This window comes from Aquila chrysaetos, chromosome 2 (assembly GCF_900496995.4).
Source record: "Aquila chrysaetos chrysaetos chromosome 2, bAquChr1.4, whole genome shotgun sequence".
Lineage (NCBI taxonomy): Eukaryota > Metazoa > Chordata > Aves > Accipitriformes > Accipitridae > Aquila > Aquila chrysaetos.
Genome location: NC_044005.1, coordinates 14,395,210 through 14,407,502, shown reverse-complemented (window position 1 = coordinate 14,407,502; position 12,293 = coordinate 14,395,210). Strand labels below are relative to the sequence as shown.

Genomic DNA, 12,293 nt, shown 5'->3' with positions numbered 1-12,293 from the left:
GTGTTGTAAAGCTTGTCTTGAAGCTTTCAAATTTAGATACATTTATTAAAACATTGCTGGCTGTCGAAGTTGGAGAGAAAATACAGACACATTTTTTCCTTACAATGCCCTAAAGAAATTTATACTTACCCCAAGTAGTCTAAATCAGAAAATATAAAGGTTTTATTGATGTCAAAACCACATGCAATGATGTCTTTTGCATTTTCTCTAGCATACTCATATGCCTTCTCAGTTGTCAGGTCCTTCCAAAGGTATTTCTCATCATCGGTTAACTGTATAACTAAGGGAACATCAAATACTTCTTGCAGCCACCTAATAAAAGCAGAAAGATTTTATTGCTAAGTAAGTTAAAATGAAGATGTAAGTCATGCAGTTAAAATATTTTTATACATTTAAACAAAGGTATATAAAGAGGTCTGCTTCTCTTTTCTTTGTATGCATATGCAGTTATGTTTATGTGTGTGAACATAATAAGCATTTTATACAGATTATAATGACAATTTACGTGGAAAAAAGACTCACACTTATTGTTTCCTGTACATATGATATCAGTCACCATTTGCAATGGAAACAGAATTCAAAGAGACTTCTAACAATTTGAGTCCAATGTCTCTGTGTCCTGCTGCCACAGGCACTGCATTATGGAGTAATGTTACTGAGTCTCATCACAAACTCATTTTTAAGAACAACAAAAATTTTAAGGAGTGCCACAGGGCTAAGGGTGCAAGGAAGAGGGCTTTATGGTGATGCAGGGATTATGATAATTTTAGTGAAAAGGTAAGATTGCATTGTTTAGGTTCATTAATATTCACCTCACTTAAACACAACTTCTTGCAATGTATCATTTTGGCACTTCCATAAACCACGTTCAACACTTCCTTAGAAAAAAATGTTTTGATTAATAGAAATGGTAGAAATAACTTACTTTGTGAATATAAATGGGATAAGATGACCAACATGCATTGCCTGAGAGGACGGGCCTCTGCCTGTATAAAGGTAAAAGGACTTCTTATTTTCATAAGCATCGAGGATTTGGTCCATATCTCTAAAGAAAAAACAGAGAAGACATGATGCAACTCTTTAGGAAGAAGCATCCACAGCAAAAAGCTTCTATTCAAAATCTGAGTGCTTTTAAAGCCAAATGAATTTATAAATAAAATATAGTATGTTAAGTGTCCTAGAAATGAAAATGTTTTGTTTGTTCATTTTTTTAATTTAAGAAAAGTATTGTCTCCTTCAGCCTCCATGAAAACAAAAACCTCAAAGAAAAATAATTAAAATTTTTAAAAAGTGCAACTTTTAAAATTACTTAATTGGATAATAATTTCTAAGACCTAGTGAAACAGAGCTGGGAATCATTTCCTAAATAGGTTCAAACAACCAGCTTGGAATGCTCTCTGGTGGAGGTTATGCCCTGAATCATACTCAGGCACTTACTTGAAACGTGCTAGCTGCCATAGGCCAAACGCCCATGCATGCTAACAATTAAACAATGTAGACTGGCAGGCTGGTGCTTAAGATTATTCCCTGAGCCTGTTTTATGTAATACGGATGCATAGGTCCACAGGCCATGTGAACCCTTATTGTAATCAGCAGTGACACCATATAAGCCCTGGAGTTCTTTGCTAGGCCAATACCTTTGTCTGGCTCCTAACATAGAGTCAAAATGGAACCTGTACAAAGCAAAGATTCTGTGCACATTTCTTCAATTTGGGATTAGTGGGGACATATCAGAAACTGATGCAACCAAGGGTTTCAAATCTTGCCAGGGGAAATCTGCAGTAGTTGCTAATTTCAAATGACACAGTTGGTTTACCTTGTTATAGAATAACACGGTCTTTTGCTAGGCATAGGTTTCTCCCAATAATGTTCACAGAAAGTCTACTTAATAGGACCTTTTTGAATTTTAAACCAAGAAAAACTCACCTGTGAGAAAAAAAGATTCCTCTACGTAGAAAGCGGTGAGGTTTTTGCCCAGTAGCTCTTTCTATTCGATTGATCAGATCTGTGTCAATTTTACTGCTGCCAAACCGAACTATAATAATAAAATGTAAAAAAAAAAAAAAAAAAAGAAAAGAAAAATAAGCATAGCATAGCTAGAACCAGATTTTGGATTACCAAGAACATACCAATGTGGCCTAGATCAAAAAGGACATCTCCTTCTTCAAGTCTCAGGTAAAATGGCTAGATTTTCCTGATTCTTGCCTGAAGTCCCAGCAGTCATCTCCAGTACTAACTCTATGCTAGGAGGCCAAGTCTAACATGTAGTATTGGTCCATCCAAGACTGATTATAATTGCAGTCTCCTTATAGCAGAAATATTGATATTCAGAACAAAAAACATTCCAAAGAAACATATTTAGGTCAATAACTTGGCCTCTGTAAGCCTAGGATAGAAAAGGCTGTGAGGCTCTGAATGTTCCTCTCTTGATGTCTAAATTTCTGCCCCCATATCACATGTTTTTTTACTTTCCAACCCCAATACTCTTATGCAAACTTAATTCCTCCTTTATATGGATATGATTACAGACACTGCTCCCCTCAAGAGGCTTGAAAAGGTAATGCATAATACTCTTCATGGCAATCAAATAAGACTTAGACTTGGAGGTTTAGGAAATCAGCTTACTAATAAACAACATTTTCAGATGTAGTCACTTCATTCAAAAAAAGGTTTTGACAGAGTGAAATAGCAGTGTTTTTCCCTATTCCCCCAAAAACTGGACTGGGGAAGTCTTATTTCTCCAGTGAAGCTTCCTATACTCCAGTCCCAATTCTTGGACCCTAATAAGCAGGTCAATGCTCCACAATTTGGACTTGATCGAAAAAATCCAGACAAGAATCTACTCTTTGCTACTATTCTGCTCTACTCAACATTAGAACAACTTGCACTATTAATTAATGGAAATGCCAAAGTATTCAAGAGAACAAAACAGAGATTCTGGATGTAAAGATACATTTTATATGTACAAAATATCAAGATCCATCTATTCCAACTGTCTTATTAAAGGGAGACTACACTGGCAAATTCCATGGTTATAAGACACATGTCCACATGGGAGAAGCACTTTGGCTCTTCCTAGCTGTTACAAGAAATAATTATTCCACAGGAACATATCACCAACACTTGACAAATTTCAGATATCTTGACAGTTTCCTAAAGAAACTAGAAACAAAGAAATTAATTCTAAACCATTCATTGTGCAGCTAGTAAACTATGACTTACATGACTACTATACTTCTGCCTGTGGAAAACACAACAATCACTTTGAATGCCCCACATAAAATCAGGTTTACTTTGAATTCCCTCCTTAAGCATGTTCCTGCTTCCAAATTTTCAATTTCTTTTTTAAGCCAAAAGCAAGTAACATTAAAAGTCTTCCTGCAGGAATATTGTAATTAACCGAAATGTCCTTCCAAAGACTACAACTTTCCACCAGAGCAGGTAGGCTTCTAAAGTTACATCCTAGCACATGGTAACCATCCTTATCTGGACAGCGTAACAGTTTACACCACTGGACAACAGAGAGACTGATTCCATCTGGAGGCAGAGCTCTCTATCTGTGCTGGTTACCCAATGTACTGCCTTGGGTATGCAACTCATTTACAAAGAAAATTAATATTCTTTGCTGCCCCTGCAGGTTAAGCACACTGGTGTAATTTGACAAGTCAAATATTCAGACACTCTGGGCTTATTATACTAGACTAGACTAATGTCTTCCCCAGAAAAGGGAAAGAGGCCTTCCATGCCTTTACAGCACAGGTTCTCAAAGCACAGCATGGAGGCTATTTTTAGTCCATCAAGGCTTTGCATACATCTCAAAAAAGACTATTTAAAACCATGGCCATCCTAATCATCGAGACTGCAGTGCTCTCAAGGGATTTATAAGGGGTGGGACAGAAGAGTCAGACCAACGTGTACCCTGGAGCACCAGAATGCTGAGAAGTTCTGCGTACAAGGAATTCCTCTCCTACACTCTGACTGAAAATGGGGATGTGTGTTTAAGTTTGCTATGTGAACTGTTTTCTCACTTTGTTATATGAACTATTCACTGAACAGGCTCTCACAAACAAAAATCAGGAAGCCCTACTGAAAGAAAGACTCAATCTTGACAGGAACGAAAAGTGGTAATGTACCCAATTTGAGCATCAACTTGGAGGTAAGCATTTCTGCTGTTCCAGACCCTGTATGCCCATTTAATTTTGTTCTAGAATTACCAGTATGCACAGCATTACTACAAGGCTTTGTATACAGTCATTAAACTCGAAGTTAGTAGGAATTAATTACTAAACGGGAGGGAAAACTAGGCATATTATCATAGAATGGTTTGGGTTGGAAGGGACCTTTAAAGGTCATCTAGTCCAACCCCCCTGCAATGAGCAGGGACATCTTCAACTAGATCAGGTTGCTCAGACCCCGTCCAACCTGACCTTGAATGTTTCCAGGGATGGGGCACCTACCACCTCTCTGGGCAACCTGTGCCAGCGTTTCACCATCCTCATCATAAAAAATTCTTCCTTATATCTAGTCTAAATCTACCCTCATTTAGTTTAAAACCATTACCCCTTGTCCTATCACAACAGACCCTGCTAAAAAGTCTGTCCCCATCTTTCTTATAAGCTCCCTTGAAGTACTGGAAGGCCGCAATAAGGTCTCCCCGGAGCCTTCTCTTCTCCAGGCTGAACAACCCCAACTCTCTCAGCCTTTCCTCATAGGAGAGGTGTTCCATCCCTCTGATCATTTTCGTGTCCCTCCTCTGGACCTGCTGCAGCAGGTCCATGTCTTTCCTGTGCTAAGGACTCCAGAGCTGAATGCAGAACTCCAGGTGGGGTCTCACCAGAGCAGAGTAGACGGGCAGAATCACCTCCCTCGACCTGCTGGCCATGCTTCTTTTGATGCAGCCCAGGATACGGTTGGCCTTCTGGGCTGCGAGTGCACATTGCTGGCTCATGTCCAGCTTTTCATGCACCAGCACCCCCAAGTCCTCCACAGGGCTGCTCTCAATCCCTTCATCCCCCAGCCAGTATTGATTCCAGGGGTTGCCCCGACCCAGGTGCAGGACCTTGCACTTGGCCTTGTTGAACCTCATGAGGTTCACATGAGCCCATTTCTTGAGCTTGTCCAGGTCCATCTGAATGGTATCCCATGCCTCAGGCATGTCAACTGCAGCACTCACCTTGGTGTCTACATCATTATTCAATGGGAAACAAGTTCCTGCTTACAATTGTTCATTCACTCCAGGTGAATCAAGCAATACATCATACAAGGGAAGCACTGGGCCCATCCACTGACCTATTAAAATAAATGTCACTGAAAAAGACAAATGCTGGTACATGATTCAGCAACCACTACTTTAATCCATATGTTTTCCAAGCGTTCTCTCATCTGCTTGTCCCAAGCAAACCTTAATTACTGAATGAATTTCTTCCTAGCAAATAAAATGCCTTATAAAATGGCAAAGTAATTATAATCTGGATGAATGCTAAAAAGAGACCAAATGAACATGAAAATGTTTGATTCAGCAGAACAACAGCAACTGTTAAGAGGCTAATCTTACAGAAACAGAAAACATGAGAATGCCCCAGATTAATTGGGGCTAGCCACCCTAGAAATATTTGTATACTGTCACAGCAAGTGATTATAAAGCTCTCTGATACATAGAATACTTCACTGGAAATGCCTAAATATCTTTATTAAACAGTCACAGACTGCACAGCTCCCTTTTCTTTGCCCCTCTTTGTCTTTCCTGTTAAAAAAATTGGATAAATTTTTCTGTACCTATTTCCTCTTATTCTTCTTATGAGGACATTCAAAACATTTTAGACTCTCTGTCCACAAAGAATCTGCCTTCCTAAACAGCTTCTGACAAGGACACAGTCTCCACTCAACAAGCTTTTAAAAAATTCCTACCGTGCTTTTGATCTCTAGTGTTCTAGCTTTTACCAAGACAGCTTTCAACTCGCTGTACATAAGAAGTCCTGAGAGCTGTCATTTGCAAAAGCATATCTGCACTCGCTGAAAATTTGTTGTGTACTTTTCCTCTTTGCCACTGCCATGTTGTATTGCATACCAAAAACTAATAACCTACTATTAGTTATACAGTAACTTGACTGACCAGGCCAGTTTCAATGATCCGTGAACAGTCATGGCAACTGGGAGAAGTTCCTCGGGGCTGGAAGAAAGCCAATAACACTCCTACCTTGAAGAAAGGCAAGAAGGAGGAACTGTGGAACTACAGGCTGGCCAGCCTCACCTCAATCTCTGGGCATGTGATGGAGCAAATAATCCTGGAAACCATTCCCAAACATTATTAAAAACATGAAGGTGACTGTGAGTAGTCAGGATGGATTTATGAATAGGAAATCATGCCAGACCAACTTAATAGCCTTCTATGATGATATGACGAGCCTAGTAGATGAGGCAAGAACAGTGGATATTCTTTTTCTCAACTTTAGTAAGGCTTTTGACACCATCCCCCATCTCATTCTCATAGATAACTGATGAAGTCTGGACTAGATAAGTGGACAGTAAGGTGAACTGAAAACTGGCTGAACTGCCAAGCTCAAAGGGTTGTGAGCAGCAGCACAAAGTCCAGCTGGAGCCCAACATTATTTGTGCACCCCAGGAGGTTGATACTGGGGCCAGTACTGTTTAACATCTTCATTAATGATGTGGATGATGGGACAGAGGACACCCTCAGCAAGTTCGCAGATGAAACAATACTGGGAGGGGTAGCTGATAAAACAGATGGTTGTGCTGCCATTCAGAGGGACCTCAGCAGGCTAGAGAAATGGGCTGAGAAGACTCTCATGAAGTTCAACAAAAGGGAATGCAAAGTCCTGAATCTGGGGAGGAATAACTCCGTACACTAGTACAGGCGGGGGCCGACTGGCTGGACAGCTGCTTGGCAGAGAAGGACCTTGGGGTCCTAGGGTCCTGGTACACAAGGAATTGAACATAAGCCAGCAATGTGCTTCTGTGGCATTGGGAGGTCAAAGGCCTCATGGGCTGCGTTAGGAACAGTGCTGCCAGAATGTCAAGGGAGGTGATCCTTCCCCTCTACGCAGTACTGATGAGACACATCTGGAACATTGGGTCCAGTTCTGGGCTCCAGCACAGGAAGGACACAGACATACTAAAGTGAATCCAACAAAGGGCCATGAAGATGAAGGGCTTAGAGCATCTGTCATACGAGGAGAGTTGAGAGCTGGGATTGCTGAGCCTGGGGAAGAGCAGGCTCAGGAGGGATCTTATCAATGTGTATAAATATGTGCTTAGGGGAAGTGGGGGGGAGTAAAGAAGACAGCATCAGACTTTTCTCAGTGATGCCCAGTGAAAGGACAAGAAGCAACGGGCACAATCTGAAATAAAGGAAATTCCACTTAAACATATGAAAAACCTTCATATTGTGCATATGGTCAAATATTGGAACAGGTTGCCCAGGAAAGTCATGGGGTCTCCATCCTTGGAGATAATAAAAATCCTACTGGACAAGGTCCTGAGCAACCTGGTCTAGTTGACTCTGCTTTGAGGACAGGAGTTGACTAGATGATCTGCAAAAATTCCTGCCAACTTCAACCATTTTGTATCATTTGCAATATTCAGCTCACTGAATTATCAGCACGGTTAGCATACAAAGCTCTATCTCACTCATCCCTTTGCTCATGCTCAAACAAACAAACAAAAATTTTCTAGGAATGTTCATGTCTAGTACATAGCTAACAGAACCTTTCTTCCCAGAATATCTTTAGGCTGTTTTGTTGTGCAACCATACACTTAACGTGCATGTCTAGAACAACCATTTGAGAAGAACATCCCTTTAGATTACATAGTGCTTTTAGCATTTTCATTTCTTCTGAGTAAACACAAGCACACTGGCAACTTTCTCTGGTACCACTAGTAAATAAAGAGATTACAAGTGGCACAAAAATTTCCTTTATGGTAAGAGCTATCAGATGGCAAGTTCTTGGACAATACTTTTTGTTATTATTTTTAAGAGGGAGGAAGAGGAGGAAGTTTATCAATAACAAGCAGTAACTGTTTCACTTCCTGAAGTGGCTAGGCTAGCATTCTTCTCTGAAAAATTTCCAACACATCACTTAGAACAAGCAAAATGACTCATCCACCAAATTCCCCAATCTGCTAGTAGTGTAAGTAAGTAAAAATCCTTTAGGCTAACCCACCACTCTAGGGTAGATCAAAAGGTCATACATACACAAACAGTAACTGGAAAAAAGGGCATTGCTGTCAGGCTTTAATACGGCTTTAGAGAATTGATTTACAGTGAAGTCATGCTAGTCATTCTCAGAAAGACCTTGAGATTGTGCCAACACAAGTATTCTACTCTTACCACTTTTCTGCAAGACTTAGACCCCCCCCACCCCGGAAAATATAAAAACCTACCTTCTCCATACCTCCTACACAAGTAACAAGATGAGAGATCTTGTCCACTTTTAGATTCTAACAATTATCTTTTTTCTTCTCCCCCAACAAGATATATTTTTCTTGGCACACTTCTCTCTTTCCAACTGTTTCTTTCTCCTATTACCTTCTGCAGACTAAGCCAATATGCACATACATTTGACATGATCTTACAATAACATCACACAGAGTTAAAAGAATGCTGACACTAGCAACTGAGGTCCCCAAAGCAAATATATGGTTACTGCCACACAAGGGTATATGCTCTATTGTGAGAAAAAAGCTACTAAGCAGACACCAGCAATGTACAACTGAGATACTAAATAGGAACTGAAGATTGACGATAATGAAAAAAAACAAAAAACAAACCAAAGATAGTAAAAATTAATGAATAGTTCTCTCACCTGTTTCTATGCTAAACTCAGACAAGATATTAAAATAGTGGACTGTAAAACAAATAAAGAAATGAACTAAACCCCTGTTTCCTAAATTAAAAAACTTTGCAGGTGTTGTAACACCCCTGTCTAAAATGTTTTCCATTACATGCATGTTGTTTGAGTGAGCTGCATCTTCTTCATCCCAGCCAGCACTTGGCTGCTTGATAATGTGTCTTCTGAAGAAGTCATTACACTTACAGATTTTTGCATTAGTTTTGGATCATCCCTGCCCTACCTGATTTGGTAGTCAAGGCAGATATGGAGAGACGGTAGGAAGAATCCTACAGCCTGACCAGAATGCTCTAGGCTCTAGCTGTTCTGCATCACAGTCACTAAAGATGCAGATACTCAGTCACAGTACCTTCATTAACATAACTTCTAATAACAGTCCTTGTGCCAAAAAACAAACTGCGAGTAAAACTTTTATTTTTAACTGAAAAGTTCTTTGAAAATATTTAAGTCTTCCATAGCAAATCCCTGCCTGGGACATTTTCAGCACCTACAGCAGGTTCTTTAGACACGTGAATGCTAAGATTAGATGTAAATTAAGTGTTATCTATGATGGTTTTGATCAGGATTTGTTATGATTTCTTGCTGTTTTTGTAGTCATTAGGATCACTTTACATAAATTCCTTAGTAGCAGTGAAGAAAGAGTTATACCTATGAGTTTGTCATAATCCACGCCTTTAGCATTTGATGTCTGCACAGTCCAGGGGTCCACAAAATCCTCATCCTCTTCTTTAGTTGTACCATTGTTTATTGATATAAGATCTCTTGGAGGCAAGCCTGCCTGATAATCTTGTCCTGTTGTTGTTTTATATGACAGTTTTAATGATAATAGCATTCTCACTGCTGCATCAATTTCATCCTGAATAAAGGAAAAAAACCTGTTTGACTTAACATACTTAAGATAGACAGTTACATTAATGTCCTAACCTTTCAAAATTCTGCATCCATGCTTTGACTTGAGTTGCATTATTCATAAACTCTGAGCCTTTATTTGTATGTTTGCAGCATCACTGCCAAAGGTAAAAGAAAAGCAAATAGCAGGTAACCATTTCCTAACTGGCAGAATTTAGAGCATCACCATTGCCAAGGTATTTGAAGCACCTGTCTTACTTTTCAATTTCTGTCTGAGGGAAAAAAAATGCTTGCCTGCTTTTCAGAGGTAAACAAGCTTAACATTTTAAGCACAAATTTCTAAGATATATATATATAAAATATAAATTATCTAATTTACTTTACAATGCTTTTAGTGGCTCACCTTAATTTATTCATTACAATTCATTGACAGACTTGAAGACAAACCGGAACAAAAAGTTCTTTACAATTTTCATGGTTATGACCTTTTTAATACAAAGCTATTGTAACATCTCATGCAAGCAACAAATAGATTATCACTTTATTCAACTCCCAGTTTTCAAGGCTTACTCCTACAGGCAATACCCTAAGACAGCCCATATTAAAACTGAGCTCTCTTTGCTGACATAGTGATGCCATAATAGGGAACCTGAAACTAATGGCAAATTACTGAATTAAGGGAGATTAAGCAGGGACTATCAGTACAGTTACAGGAAGACATATTTGCTAATGTGTACAACAATGCATGGAGAAAAAGATTTTAATGAAGCATCTAAAACCAGGGAAGAATGCAAGTGATATAAATTTTACTTGAAACCCAAATACCTTGGATCCTGTCACATAGCATGGCAACTGGCTGAAGCAGACTTCTAAGCCTATGACTCTCTGTTCTTACTTCAGGTGTAAAATCTTTGCTCTTGCTAGTGACTACCTTGCTCCAGGTACATCCACAGTTCACAAAATGGACATAAATATTTTTTTAACAAGATTTTTTTCTTACTGCAATACAAAATAGATCTCAGAACAATCATATTCTCCAGCACTTAAAGACAGACCTAACTTGAAAAAGCATGGGTTCAAAACATGAAATGGAAATACCTTTGGTGCTTTTCCTGCTTTCAGTGCTCTGACTTTCTCTCCTTGTTCAGTTACTCTTTCAAACAGCTGAAGCGGACTCAGAGATTCCAAATCACAGTTCGGACTATCAGCCATTTTGCCAGACTGCAAAAGATCTGTTTATTTACAATTCAACTAAATTTAACGTCTTCTAATTTTTCGGCTTGTAGATTCAAAACAGCAGCAACAATAAGAAGAACTGTAGGGCAAAAAATAGTGTGTTTTATTCTTTCATTCACATCTTGAAGGTTAGATGAACAGAATAAGAATATAAAAACTACTGACCCCATACCTAATTCTATTCATATCAGATTGATAAATGTGGATACATTAACACAATGAGCTTCGGTTTCATACAGAAATGGACTGAGACTGACAAGAGTAACAAATAAATTTAGAGATCACTTTTAATGTTGTTTGTCTACGTATTTAAGACCAGAACACCTTTTCAAAGTCAAACTCCTGACAAAAGTAAAATTAATGAAATATATGTACGATTCAGAGCATCTCGGAACAGTTGGTAGAGGTTATCCAATTCCTGATTAGTTAATGTTTTTGCAGTACTTGATACCCTGTCAAATTCTGAATGATAATGAGATTTTTATAACTATCATATGGAATTTTGTCTTAATATATGTGATATAGTACTTCAGCCCAAAGAAAGATATACAAAAGAAAAACTTAGTCATTTTCTTTACTGCTTTCCTCCAGAGGTTATAAAATACACTGATGATTAGTGAGAAATGCTGCTTTCTAAAGAACAGGCAATCCTTGAGTAAGCAAGATGCTGTGAATTAAAATGTACTGTTTCTCAGCAGTACATACAAAAAATAACCTGATGAGATGACTGAGAATAACATAGCAGTCTTCCTATGTCCAACATATACCTTGATCACTGGAACTTCCTAGCACAGAGTATGAAATGGGCTTCTCTCTCAGGCTAACATCTATTATGTTGTATACATTAACAATAACATCATCTGAAACTTTCTTAGCAGTCTATTAATTAACAGCAACCGAGACTTTGGAAAACTACAACTGCATAGTTTACAGTACACTAACACAGAAAGTACAGAAAGTTAAATAATGCTGTTAAAATGTTAAGTAAGCATATAGTTTCTGTTATCAAATGCATTAAAATAATTTTCACTCCACATCAGAAATATCTTGATCTTTGTCCCATCAGTTATAGTCTAAAATGTTATAAATAAGCTCTGCTGTACTTAATTTTAATGAATACACCGAACACCTTTTAGTAATTTCCAAGACAGGAGACTCTTATAACATGGATTGCATTGAATTAACTCATACTTTACTACATATGCCTCCCATAAAGGCGGCACAGCAATTCATGGTATCCCAGCAATTTCTCCCTCTAATTTTTCTAAAATTACTTGATAAATTGTCTTAAGATAATCTCTAACTGAAAAATGGAGTTTTATTTATGTCTAAGAAATCTGG

At 38.5% G+C, this 12,293-nt stretch overlaps 1 protein-coding gene across 4 annotated transcripts in view; it reads right to left on the bottom strand.

Annotated features, from left to right (window-relative positions):
- WARS1 (tryptophanyl-tRNA synthetase 1) overlaps positions 1-12,293 on the bottom strand; it is a 29,279-nt gene that overhangs the window by 12,765 nt on the left and 4,221 nt on the right. For all 4 annotated transcript variants that reach the window (XM_030039466.2, XM_030039473.2, XM_030039482.2 and 1 more), the window contains exons 2-6: positions 10,815-11,031; positions 9,516-9,723; positions 1,927-2,035; positions 926-1,045; positions 130-312 (exon numbers count right to left, since the gene is read on the bottom strand). In XM_030039466.2, coding sequence (XP_029895326.1) covers positions 130-312; positions 926-1,045; positions 1,927-2,035; positions 9,516-9,723; positions 10,815-10,928 — 734 coding nt within the window. In that variant the 5' untranslated portion in view covers positions 10,929-11,031. The remainder of the gene's footprint in view (positions 1-129; positions 313-925; positions 1,046-1,926; positions 2,036-9,515; positions 9,724-10,814; positions 11,032-12,293) is intronic.